The 14,364-nt window shown below is 39.1% G+C and overlaps 1 protein-coding gene across 3 annotated transcripts in view; it reads left to right on the forward strand.

Moving 5' to 3' along the window:
* The window catches only part of sez6b (seizure related 6 homolog b), a 225,338-nt gene that overhangs the window by 125,581 nt on the left and 85,393 nt on the right, over window positions 1-14,364 (forward strand). For all 3 annotated transcript variants that reach the window (XM_038694227.1, XM_038694228.1, XM_038694229.1), the window contains exon 4: window positions 10,117-10,306. In XM_038694227.1, coding sequence (XP_038550155.1) covers window positions 10,117-10,306 — 190 coding nt within the window. The remainder of the gene's footprint in view (window positions 1-10,116; window positions 10,307-14,364) is intronic.

Here is a 14,364-nt window from a genome sequence, read left to right on the forward strand (position 1 = left end):
TGTTGGAGTAGCAGATGAGGCAGTGAAAAGGAAGAAGAGATATTTCTGTTCTTAGGCTGAGGATTCAGACATCATCTTGCTACTACAATAAGAAACTAAGAAAGCTAATGTGACTGTTCATTAAGCCATCTGAAGGTAGGAGGGCAGTTTATATATCTGCAGCCTCTGATTGCAGAGCGCATGCACCATTACGCACGGCTGTTCAGTATCTTGATTAAATTACATGCAAATGACACCAGTGTGGAAGTTGCCTTTACAAAACCCTGTAACACCCGGAAACACATGACATCACCTTCTCACAACTAAAGGCCAATTGCTTCGTTTCTAAGCCGTATCCGAAAGTGTAGGCGGTCATGAGCATTTATCCTTGTGCCTTGGTGTTCTTGTGTCGCTCTGCAATTTCACCACCAAAATGCAAGTTGCTGGTGGAGTGTCTAAACAATGTCAAATAGCTTTATGCTGCGCTGTTTGGCCGCGAGTAATCACCAGCACTAGGTGACAGTCTCATTTTATGATGTTGCGATTATATTATTATCATTGACCTCAGTTGAAGTAATCATAATCATTATCATTATGGCATGGCGCACACATGGTGTCACTTTGTGTTGAAAAGTGGTGGGGACATTTAAGGGCTCAGATGAGGGGTGTGAGGAAACACTTAGCCAACAGGACGTGGCAATGCGTAATATTGGGGTCACGAGTACAAGACAAGACACCTGTGACCCTCCCTCCCTGCTCCCTCCCTACAGGTTGAGCTACTTCAAGCTTACCGCTTCACCTCCACTCTCCTCCTGCTCTCTGTGTTCCTCGGCCATCGCGGTGACTCTGTCACACGCCTCCTCCTCTTGGCAGTGGCCACAGCTCTCCTTTACTCCTGACTGTGACTGCACAGTGTCGGGTACTGAAGCTTATGTTAAAACTAATGCAGTCTCATATGGGTTATTTTGGCACATTTGCCGGCATCCATCTCAAGATTTTCTTTTTTTTGGCCAGAGGGAGAAGGACTTGGGGCTAATAAGAGATGGGATTGGGCCAGCCCAGTATCAGTATAGAAAATTAACCAATGGGCCGCTGTCCGTGCTCTGGGCCAGTACATTGGCCCATTTTTTAAACAGTTTTATAAATAATTAATTTACGTTATACCTGCTCCATGGATGCATCGGTCCACCGGGCATTTGCCCAGTATGCCAGATTAGTCCACCCCTGGTCACCACAACATGTACTTACGTTTTTGGGGAGGTGCAAGTCAGGCTGCAGCGTAGATTTGACCCAGAAGTATAAGTTGGCCTTGAGCTTGGTCCACAGAGAAAAAAATTAAGAAAGTAGTGTGTTCATGCAGAATCCTGCTACTCATAGTAAGAAGCTGATTGAGAAAATGTGTTTTCAGGGCATTTACAGTAAAAGTAATTAAAATCCAGCCTTAATCTCGCTTTTGAAAAATAAGCTAAAAATTTAAAGTAATTGAGTAAGCTTATTTGTGTTCTATTCAAATTAATATAATAAGAAAACACAAGCACTACAATAACAATAAAGGTAACAGTCTGGTTAAAGGATTAGTGAATGTTGACTGAATGCCCTGCCGCATTATAATCTTATCTCTTTCTGGTCATTAAGGCAGACTGCTGCAGAGAGCTTTTTACTAAAACACTAGCATGTCTCACACTGACGGACTGTGAGAAGATTTCAGTGCTTCAAAAATAGGAACATTTGTGCAATCTATTGCAACAATCACTCTTGGGAAAATGATAAAAGAATTCTAGTGCAATTAATATGCAACAGTTTATTCATTATTGATAAGTACTGTACAGTCCATTAATGTAAGCTACTTACTAGTTGATATAATGCCCTTTTATAGCCATCGGGGGAAAGTGATTTGGAAATGGTCCATTTATGACTGTATATCTAATATAATATAATGTTTCTGATCAAATCATTGTGTAGAGCAAAGTGGCTCTGCTGAATAGCTTGTTTATATTAACTAATAATAAAATATGCATTCAAGTTAATATAACTTATATTAACTTGAATGCAGTGTTTTTGTACATAATAGATTTTTGAAATTTTTTCACAAATGTCTATTTGAAAGGTCACATGATCCTTTGGACGTGGTTATTCCATTTGTAATGAGATTAACTTTGTGTTTGGAAGTAATATTACTTGATCTACAGTATATAGTATATATTTATATATATACACAGTAGTACAGTATATATATAAGTCCATATTCTTGTGTATTTTAATACATAAAACACCAGACTTATGCTTTAAACAGATGGAGACAACCTATATATAGGTTGTGAGGTAATTGGAAGTCTGAATTTAGTTTTCAGTGCTACTCTACCTGTTAATATTTTCTCAGCTGGGATTCTTACTTCAGAGAGAGTTAGGAAGAAGAGAAAAAAATGTCATTCATCAGTGGCATTTACTCTGTTTTCTCTTCACTGTGACCAACTTCTCCTGCTGAAACAGATGTTCCCTCAACTCCATTATTTACTCACCTCCCTCTTAATTACTGCCGTCAATTAGCAGACACACACACTCAGTCACATCATACATCTCCTTATAGAAACATGTGGACTATACAGTATTTCAGTTTTATGATAGGGTGATACATAAAACACAGTTTGATGCGTTTAAGAGACAGGTTTAGCAGATTATAAAGCTGTAATTAGGGATGAAGAGAGGCAGTGTGATGTTTTGAAGGAGGTGAGCAATTAGAGGTAAAGAGACCTCTTATTCTGTGCTGGGCCTGACTTCCTATCTGCGTTACACAAAATAAAATCAACAAAGAGTCTCAAAGGAGAACACAAGAATATATAATCCAGAAAAACAGTCGACAACTTTCAATATGATTTTGCCTTACACTGGATCTCCCCCTTATTTCTCTCCGTCTCCTTCTTTGTGTTGCTGTGTTTGTTTTCACTCGTCTCTCCACACACTCACACACACATTTACACACACATTTATAGACTTTGATCTATTAGTCAACACCATATCCCAGGGTTCCATCTGTCCCTGTTTTGCTCTCATTCTCCATGCTGTCCCCCAAATTTGTCGGCTTATATTTAATGAGGGAGTGTCAGTTGAATTATTCAGCTGTCATTTGTTGCTTTTATAAAGAAAATGGATGTCAGAGAGGCTTTTCTCTTTACACCACAGCGCACAGTGTTTTCTATTCTCTGCTGCATTGCTGCAAGAGACAAGAGGTTTTTATGAGGCTTTAGTTATTCAGTATATACATGTTAGTTACATGATGGAATAAAGAGGAATATATTTCAGTAGAGGGCTTTTATGTGGTGTAACATCAGTTCTTCATAAAAGTTATTTTGAACAACTGATTGCATGCTAATATACCCAATATTACATACACACACATTTTTAAATTTGTATTGGTTTGCATCTGCCCATCGCACTGCTTTTTAGAGATAATCAGTTTTGCCTTTACATAATTTTTTGATCAGCAAAGTATAATCTGATTTACCTCGCTGATTATGTTGTAATCTATTACAACATAATCAGCGAGGTAAATCAGATGCTAGTAATTTCTAATAATTCCTCATACAAGTCCTCAAAAAAACATAACCTGTGTAACTGAAGGTTAGAGAGGACTCTAATGTTGCATGACCACAAGAGGCCACTTGTCAGGAAAAGTTTAAGCCAACATTAACAATGATTTATTTTGCTTTAGGGTTAAGAATTGTTATTATGGCTTGTTCTCCAACTAACATAGCCAAGGCTTAATTAAACTGATCTGACATTTCCCAAGTGACTACTTGTGGTCAGGCAAAGTGACTACCACCAAGGCTGAAAACCACACATGTAGAAATGCAGTACCACTGGCCACTAGATCCTGACTTAAAAAAATGAGAGGTCCCGCTAATGTGTATTTTGGTGGCTATGGAGAACTACTTCTCCAATATAAAAGTCAAATTTTTGGATCATGTACAGGCGACACATTACCACAGTCAGCAATGGTGGTTACCACTTGCTCATCCATCCACCCAGTCTCAGACCTCTTCGCACACATCATGAGCTTACTGTGTCACAGTCATATTATTTGCCTCCACTTATATCATAATGATGACATGGATTAAATGTTTTATCACTCTCATCAGGAGCTTTCAAAAAAGATTTGTGCTTAGGCATTCATTTGTTTCTGACTTTGGGAAAGACATTAAACATCCCCATCACTACTGTATCTCTGAACCCAAATCACACACATTTAGTCTATGTAGTCTATTTATGTTCCCTCCTTTTCACAACTAATGTAATTTTTCACTTCTATTTACTGAGCCTCTCCTGAAACTGTTTGGATCCCCCCTGGGGAGGCCCACCTCCCACTATGAAAATCTCTGACTTACATAATTTGTATGGAGTGATAAACTTCAGTGTTTGAATGTTCAACATTTTTGGATAGTTATTGTATAGCCTAGCCAAGATTCCATCACTACCGATGTCAAAAGCAGCACCTCTTCACAATGTGTGAGTTAAGTAACAAGATTAGCTTTTAAAAATGTATCTGCATTCAAATCATCGTCAGATGATAGCCTACGGGTTCTTAGATTGCTAATCAGACCAGTGCAAGAAAGATTAAGTTATTATAGTCATTATACTTCTACACCTGAAGCCACAGAACATTGGCCGTTACCCACAGCGGCTAAATCGTCATCAGACGATAGTCAGTGGGTTCCAAAATTGATAGAACGTTAACTTGTGTACATAGTTGTTCGTCTGTAGCAATGTTAGTACCATTACTCTAGTGATGGCAATGTTGGGAGGTCCACCACTTTGGTCCAAACTGAAATATCTCAGTGTTTTGATACTCATCATCCTCTGAGGACATATATTAATGGCTTTGGGATGCCCTGACTTCTGTAGAGCCACCAGCTGTTTTTGATTTTGAATGAAATCTTTCAATACCTTGGATGGATTGTCACGGACTTTCCGACATTTATGTTCCTCTAATTTGAACTTTAAGTGATTTTCTGACTTTTCATCTAGTGGCATCATCAGGTAAAATTTCAGTTTGTCTGATGCTTTGGTTTAGATACCAAATACCTGCAATATCTGCTAAGCATCAGCTGTTAGCATTGTTATTGTTAGTATACTACTTTACAGGCTCTTTGAGCTGCTGACTTGACTGTAGACTTAGTCCTGTTTTACTATTCTTCTTCTTGAGAATATTCTGTGGTTCAGTATTTCAAAACAACCAATTAACAGTCTATAGTGTTTCCAACCATTTTTTTTTATTGTTACTGTTTTTATAAAGGCTAAAGCTAATGCACTGTAGCAAGTGGAATTGACAGTTTTAGAAGAATTGTTCAGGACTGTGTTAGGCAGTTCAGTTCAGTAATCATGCTGTGCTCTCAGCTAAACAGCAGTACAACAAAAAAGGGCATCCACAACCACTGCTGTAGCTTTCAATAGATTTTACTATAGTAATGTGTTGATATGTCTCAATTTCCTTAGATACCTCAAGATGCTTTTACTGTAGCCAATGATTTGAAAGTGCATTGTGATCCGTTATGTTGACAGAGTAAAAACTATTTTTCCAGACCCGGGTTCTCCACTCATGATTATATTTGTGAGGTACAGTTAGTTATCCAGAAGGTGGACTGGTGCCAGGGCAAATTGGATTAAGTCTCCCAATGTTCCCTCAAGTGTTTTATTATCCCTGAGCCGGAGGCATAATGTGATTACTTGGTGATGCCCTTTGTTCAGCACACTATTATCCTGATGGTGTGTCCATGAGTTCATTAACGGCACATTATGACTTGTTATACACAAGCATGCTGCAGAGGCCGCTGAGCTCGTACAGTATGAGTCATTCATGTTGCGTTCAGGCTGGATAGGCTCCCACTGTACGTGGGCTGAAAGTAAAGTTTCAGTTTAAACAAGTGCACTGTAATTGAATAATGAAATGTATGTACAGCATATTATATAAGCATTAAGTGGGTTTAAGTGATGACAGTCATCAATTCCTCCCTCATCTTACATTTTAAGCTAAAAGAAAAACTTTGTAACACAGTCCCCGACTGCCTACTTACGGCATGACTCACAACTTGTGAAAGGAGGATGAATAAATGTGAATAATGTGACGATTATTTTGACAGAATAATATAACTAAGGTCCAATTATTAGCTTTCCTCCTTAGAGCTTTCAGCTGCATCTTATCATCTTCATCAGTAGTAGGTTGGACTTCTCTCTCTGCTAATAACTCCCTCAAGACCATCAGTTCTTGCCAGTCCTCGCTCTGTGTTCCCATCCAGAACAGTTGGGTGCGTCATCTTTTTTTTAATGAGTCTGCCAAACCCTCCCAGAGTTCCACATTTTTATTACAATACAGGTAGACTGATTGTGATGAGTAACATCATGTGATAGAGAGTGTTTGGGTTATATTGTATTTTATTGTGGTGTTTCCACAAACAGAAATGTTATTGTTGCAGTATAAATTAAAGAGGCAACAAATTTGTTCCCAGGTTGTCCTTACTTCCTCCTTACGTTGACCTCTGTGGATCTGCTGGTTCTGAACACAAACTGGTGAGGGTCCAGGCAAGCGTGAACCTCCAGGTCTAAAACAGTGAAGCCAATGCGGAAGTGCCATAAACCTGCATTCTTTCTAATGGACAGCAGGTGGCCTCTCTACTGGTTGCAGGAAGAAGTCAGATTGCATTAGACTTCATGGCAAAATGAACCTACTTCTCAGCTGATGTATGAATTTGACCTGCGCTATTCAGCTTTAAGCCTGTTCTCAACCAAAATTTCCATTTTGATTAAAATCACACTTAACGTGAATTATGGATGCACCTAGCTTACCAAGCTAGCTAGCCCCACCCTCTGGTCCAAATCATGTACGGTGCCTTGTTGCAAAAAACCATGATTGCAATGGCCAAAATGCCAAACTCGAGGCTTCAGAATGGTAGTCCACAAACCAACGGGTGACGTCACCATGACTACATCCACTTCTTCTATACAGCTTATGGGTCCAGACTGGCTGGGATGTTGACTTTGATGTTTGATGTCACTGATCATCCTCAAGATTAATGTGGTTCTCCTGGGAGGAACATGTTTTTATCTGTGCACTCAAAACAGCAGGAGAAGCAGGGATATATGGTCTGATTGATCAAAATGAGGACTTGGTCTTTACATTGTAAACAGATAGACAATTGACAGTTGTTTACACACTTGCCTACTTACTTTGTGTTTGCTTTGTGGTTTAAAAGTGTACACTAGGGCCCAGATTAAGGTTGAAACATCCCTGGCGGACTGAATATCTATGAAAACCAGAAAAAGAAACTAATTGTGGAAGCTTATTTATACAATTCCAGTCACTACCAAAAACTCAGGAAAGGTTTGGAATGTTAATTTACTTGTAAAATCTTCACCTTCAGACTTAGCTCCCTCTTCCACACAACACTACAACCCCATCACTGGTAATTTGCCAACATGTACGGCTACACTGTGAAAACAGGGACCTGAATATCCTGAAGTTTGGTTTAGATATTCACATAATGTGAACATACTGTTAACGGACACGTCACAGACTGCCTGAGCAGCTTTTCTCAGGAGAACTGTGGATTCATCTCCCAGCTAGGTGAGATAGGAGGCAGACGATACAATCTATGGAGGGCTGTGTGAAGACAAGAAGCCGCCTTCCTTTTAACGCCTGAATGAAAAAGCTGATAGAATCAACATTTCCCCCCTGACGTGCTGTCAGAAAAAGGAGAAAAGCTGACAATTATCAGGCCTATCTGTATTCTAATCACTAAGCTCTACATTGTCCTTTTGGCTTTTCCCATATTTCTTTCTTTTGATTTGTGCACACGCGCTATGCAAAGCAGACTTCCAGGGCTGCTTATTATGACACATGCTATGTTATCAGTGATAAAATATTTGTCTCTTCCTGCATTACACTTGTCAGAGACAGTGCTTGAACAGAGGTCAAGATCACCTAAGGAGTCCCTCAGGTCAACATTCTGAACTTCACCAAAGTGCTGATTTTTTTTCACTTGGAAATTCATGCAAGTTTGAAGTGCAAACAAGCCCCTGAACTGTGCAACTAATAACCCTTTCATCACAAATTGCAAGTGCAAATAGCTTCAGATGTAAAATAAATCCATAAAGGCAGACACTCCTGTGCCCTGAAGCCCTTTCATAATAGGAGCATTTTATTATCTGATCTGAAATTGAAAAACTCTCTGCTTTGCTGTCTCACTGGCTGACGAATGGTACACAATGTGGAAACAACAATGGCTGCCACTCTGAATGGATAAACTCTGTGCAAAACCTTTATGCCGCTTTTGAAATTATCCTGCATAATGTGGGGTACTGCTGTCGCAAAGTGTTAGCAAGTTTGGGGCAATTTTGATGTAAATGGCAGTGACTGCAAATGCATATTATGTAAATAGTGAAATTTACATCTGATTTACATATACATGGCTGTGACAGGCAGAGAGAGGCTCTGTTTATGACCAGCTTTCAACTCATTTTATGTTGTTAGTAAACAGTATGACTTTCTGATATGGTCACCCCTGGTGTTCTGTTTGTCTCTGCACTCCCTTGGTGAATCAGAATGAAATGTATAAATGCATTGGTCAAGTATCTTCAAGCAAGGAATTACAATTATAATATGAGCACTTTGACTCACTACATCTCAATAACCCTACACACAGTGCTAAGAACAAATGTACAAAAACACACACATACAGCTATGACAAAGATAAACCAGCATAAACATAACAAGTATGCATACAACAGTGTAAAGAATAATAAAACACATATGGTATAATAAGAAATAACCGTTCTTGACTTTGGAAACAGCAGCTTGACAGAGAAATCCACTTATAGCTTTTTCAGCTGCATCTGACGGTCAGCCTCTGCTGATGGAGTTTGCAGGGTTGTCATTTTATTAAGTCCTTCACATCTCACATATTCTGGGGATGTGGGACCAAGAACCTAACTTTCACTGACTTTCAATTTTTACTAGTTTACGTCTCATTTTAGAGTGTTAGAGTGTAATGTGTGCGTCTGACCCTCCCCATTTTACATGTATTTAAAGTAATAAACTTTTCTTCAAATAAGTCACTAGTCACAAGTAAGTCACTATCTATCACCAAATGAGGTGACACGATGGTCACTGAGCCTATGGCCCTCTGATGAAAGCCCTTGAATTTACAACTAGTACAACTGGGACTGGGGCCGAACTGTCAAAAAATGACATCCTTTGTCTTTTCTCAAACACTTTTCCTTAAAGTTGATGAAAAACATCATGAGGTCGAGGAAAGATGTGCAGGAGAATTCATAAGGACTTAGAAAAAGGTAACCGGGGTGGTAAGAGAATCCTACTGTACTTAGGCTTAGGCTACGTAATTGTGTGATTGTGGATGTGATTGACGTGGCTTCCTTTCATTATTAAACATTATAAACATACAGCTGACATTAAGTTGGTAGAGATGCCATGGAATCAAAGGAATCTAAAAGTAACAAATTCAATAAAAGTTAATATAACTTAATCAGGGGCCACAAAAGATAATTCTTTAAAATATACCAGTATGTGTTAATTTTTTGTTTGTCATAAGGGTTAATGTATCTACATGCACATTGAAGTTAACCAGGAAAATATCAAGGCTTAGGAAGGACTTAGAGAATCTTGCCTCATGTCTTATGTATGTGTAATTTACCAACTACAAGTACAGGATTTGTCCGGTAACTCAAAGGTTTATTACATTTTGATTTGAATTAAATAATAATTTATTTAGGCATGATTGTTATAGAATGTCCAGTTTTGTCATAAACAAACTTCTCTATGTCCCTCCAAAACACAGATGAGGAGAGGCAGTGACAAAATAAATACATACTGGTACCTGTTTCTGGCTCAGCACCAAAAGGTGGATTTAATCTATCAAAACATTTTGGAAATACCATGGTGAAACTACAGTGTTGGTCAAGTTGCTGTGCAGAACAAGACCATGTTCTCAGACTGAACATCATCTGGTGTAGGAAGCGCCTAGGCCTTTTTAAATAGTCAGTGACTCTAGACCCTAGAATCTAGATCTTGTGGTGTTTTGTTTTTATATGACTCATAAATGGTCTAATCCCTACTCTATTTTCTGTCAGGTGATGAATGTGAATCTATCTGACGGAGACAAGGTGGTGTTTGAAGATGTGGGCCACGGGGAGAACACCATGCTGGCCAATGAGTCCATTCTGATAAGAGGGTTGGTAGTACGAAGCCACAGCAATCAGATCTCTATCCGCTTCCACAGCCAGAGGTCTCAGGGTGGCTCAGTCCTGCTCAGATACCAAGGTAAGTGTGACTTATACAATAAGTATATAGTATATACAATAATGTAACCTGCATGCTGTTAAAAAAATATAATATAAAAATTAATTTTAAAAAGTATATATATATATATATATATATAAGTAACAGTGAAGCAGCAGTGAAGTAGAGTGTCAAGCTTCTGAATGGGGTATAATAATGAGAGGGATTTAAATCAAATCCTTCAGAATTGATTGGCTCATCAGTGTTAAGTGAATACAGAGCAAAAAGGTCCTGTAGAGTGAATCTGAGCTGTAGAGGATTGTTGGCGTCCCTCCTTCCACACTTCCCTCACCCATGTTGTTAGATCAGGAGAAGAGCGAGGGACAAACAAATACATTAGACCCCGCCGACATTCTGTGGAAATGTAAACTAGACTTTTGCCAAGTGATATCCGATCACAGACCTATTGCTAATAAGTGTAAAACTAAATGACTGTATTAAGATGGTAGGGAATGCAAAATGATCTTAAAAATAATCTGCTGGAGTTTTGAACATTTCTGTTTTTATGCAGTAGTTAGGTATTTTGGTGAGAGAGAGCAAGCGAGAAAGACGGCTGAGAGACAGAGCGTCTGTCATTCCTGACTTAATCCGCATTGTTTGTTTGTCACTGTTTCGTCACATTGCACTGCTAAAGCTGAACAGTGTCCAAAAAAATGCCTATAAGAGGTAACGGTAAATAGAAATCTAATGTCCAGTATTTTTAAAAGTGTGTACGATCTGAGGTTACTTTACCATGTCATGAGGTATGTCTACATGTCTACAAAGTTCATGGAGCGATAGCAGTGTACTCGTAAACATAAAGGGCTCCATTTCCTGCCTTTTGCTTCTTTCCTGGCACCAAATGTAGTGCTACTTACATTCCTTAGCATGTACAGGCTAATTACCATTGGAACTGGTGTTTTATTCAGCATGTTTTTTTATCACGCGACAATGACCTCAGAATCAGCAGGACATAACGATATGAGGAAGTTTATTGTCATTGCAATTGATACAACAAATTTCTGTTCCGTTTCGGTATCTCATATGAACCAAGACACACGAGTAAAAAAACAAAACATGCCAGACAGGACAAACAGCTGCAGCTGTCTGTGCTTTCCCTGCACCAAGCATTTGCTTTGTCATTATTATTATGTCCTTACCTCCACATGTCAAAAGTGGACACCAAGATTCAGTTTCAACAAAATAAGAAAACACTGGATTCACAGGCAGAAAGCCAGTATATTCTGCATAAATACACCTGTGGATGTGCAGATAACATGCAGCCTCACTGTCACTATGGACACTGTGTCCCTTTTTTGCATAGAGCCTATTTTTAGTTTAAGTGAAGAAATACAGTATGCTATTTTAGGTTACATTCTGCGCCATTAATCTGCTATGGCCACCTTTGTGTTGTTAGCTGAGGTGAAGGCATGTATTCACGTCAGGGTACTTAAGTAGAAAACATATTCTTATCCTTCAAACTGACCATGTATTTCATATTGGAACCACAATAGAACTACCTAACTACCTAACTAAATACCGGATGACCCGAGGTTCTGTAGAAACGTCAGTACTGGTGTTCTGTTCCTGCAACAACTTGTCGAATGTCGGCTCTTTTCTGTGCAGTTGATAAAACACCTGTATTCATCACACGGAAACATGAATGTTTTGTCTAATAACTCTGATGTGAGAGAGGGCTGTGAGTAATTTTACACATGAATGGCACAACAGCAGCAACTTCATTAATCATTTAAATCTCCCCACATGGCGACAGGATTGGTCAGGATCTAACACTAGATAATGTTTTTTTTTTCATCAAACTGGAAAGCTTTCAGTCAGACTCTGTAACATCCATCCATCCATTGTCTACCGCTTATCCTGTGACTGTGTAACATATTTTTATCATAAGCAAACATCCAAACTCTGCTTTCTTTAACTCAATAGAGACCGGACTGTGAAGAGAGATTATTACAGTGAGGGAGAATCCGTTTAGTCATTTGTATATGTTTATAAATATATGCAGTTCCTTATGTGCATGTGTTACACACACTGAATGATGGCACTGTCCATCCAGGTGCTAGATGAATTTCAACTGGGCTCACTTCCTTCTAAACAAGGATGACCGCCAGTCACTAACATACCAAAGCAGCTGCTGACAACCACTGGCTAAAACAAATATCTTTCCCTTGTTTAAAAGTGACACAAAGCATTTTAAATGATATTAACCAGGTAAATAACAGTGGCGAGACCAAGCTAAAAAAACAAAATACATTAATACAATAATTATTCTGAGCATGATCTTAGCCACTCAAATGTCCAGGATGCCATACAGGGAGGCGTATAATCATAATAACTTACAACACAAAATGATTACTGCGAACAAATAAAACATGTAATACGAAAAGTTCACACATGTGAGGTTTTATTTTGAGTTTGCGAGTTCTGCTGGGGGCCAGTTTGCAAACCTGCACCAGTCCCGAACCCTCAGAGCTCAACATGTTCTGATACCTGCAGTTATCTCAACTCATCAATTGCCCCTCGACCTGTTAATGTAAGATCAGGGCCCGTATTTATCAAGCTTTTAATTACTCAACAGAACACTACTAAGAACTGAGTTAAGAATCAAAAACATCTTGGCTCAGAGCTGTGCCTAAAAGTTATTAATCAAGCATCATAGTCCTACTTTGAGTGAAGTGGAGGACTAAATATTAGGTGTCAGTCTTAGTGCTGATTCACGACACTTTGCTGTGCCGCAAACAGGATTTTGCATGACGATGTAGCCAAGGACCAACCACTGAATAGATTTCCTTATTTAAGAAAATTCTCAGATAAATTCACATTGAATGGTGAAATTCCTAAGAGGAGTTTATATTCAACACACGTTTAACAATAAAGAATTTTCAAGATAATACATTATGATATAGACCTACACATTAATAAATGAAAGATAAAAAGGTTTATCTTTATATGAGCGCCATCAAAGGCCCCTACTACTCCTGTATTGCCGGCTTTATGCATGAACTGTGTTTGCTTCTGTCCGATTACGGGGGGGTGTTGTTGGGAAGTCGATGAAACGCTCACAGTGCGTGGAGCTGTAAGTGCTATAATTGTTTCCATGGCTATTCGGCTTATTGATGGTTATGACGGCCAAAATCATCAGCACTGCTGCGTTTGTCCTGTGGTAAAGAAACGAAGCGTCATCACCACCTTCAGTTTAACTGAAAACGCATTACTGTGTAAAGTCACAGGTGAGATGACGTCCCTCACCAACTCGCTGACAGAGTTTATGACTGCGCTGTCCGACCCCGTCTTATGAACTGCACGTCGTCAAATATTTCAAAAACATTCTTCCTCTCCTGAAAGATTTGTGCATGTCTCCACAGCACCATCACAAGCCCAACTGGCAGCTCCTAACCACTTGAGAGACCTCTGGAGCTGTCTTAAATAACTGGGAGAGTAAGAGTGATTCTTAGCTTTGAGAAATTTCATAACTTGCTTTTATTCTTAAGTTTAAAAGTAGAAGTAAATTACATGAATTCTCAGCACTTAAGACTCAAATGGCACTTTGAGAAGCTTGATAAATACCGGCCCTGTCCTGACCCATGTGCTCAGACAAAAGCTTGGGGTGCAGGATAATGTTGGAGCACATGCCAAGACAAAATAAATAAAAGATAAAAATAAATAATGAAAATAAAAATGTACTGAAAGGGCACTTTGTGGAGGCATTATCACTCCTCCTCCATGTTTTTCTGTGGATTTTGTTCGCTTGTTTTTCCTTCTGCTCAACTCGATGGCAGAGGATCACACTCACACCTCTCCAAAATCCTGCACACTTTACGCACAGCTGGCACATACCTTCAGCAATTATTTAAATCTTCCAATCTTCCAACACACAGGATTTAAGGTAACTAGCCTTTCTTAGCTTCTCTACGCACTAACCAGCAAATCTCTACTGATTGATATTTGGCAAATAGACTCGTTTGTGTTCATTGGATTTTAAAGACATAAGTGAGGTTTTTGGTACAGGCTATGCAGAGGAGGAGCAGGGCCTCACAGCTGCA

The sequence above is a fragment of the Micropterus salmoides genome, unplaced genomic scaffold, assembly GCF_014851395.1.
Source record: "Micropterus salmoides isolate LMB-PRFRI ecotype aquatic unplaced genomic scaffold, ASM1485139v1 Ms_hic_scaffold_3, whole genome shotgun sequence".
In the NCBI taxonomy this organism is placed as follows: domain Eukaryota; kingdom Metazoa; phylum Chordata; class Actinopteri; order Centrarchiformes; family Centrarchidae; genus Micropterus; species Micropterus salmoides.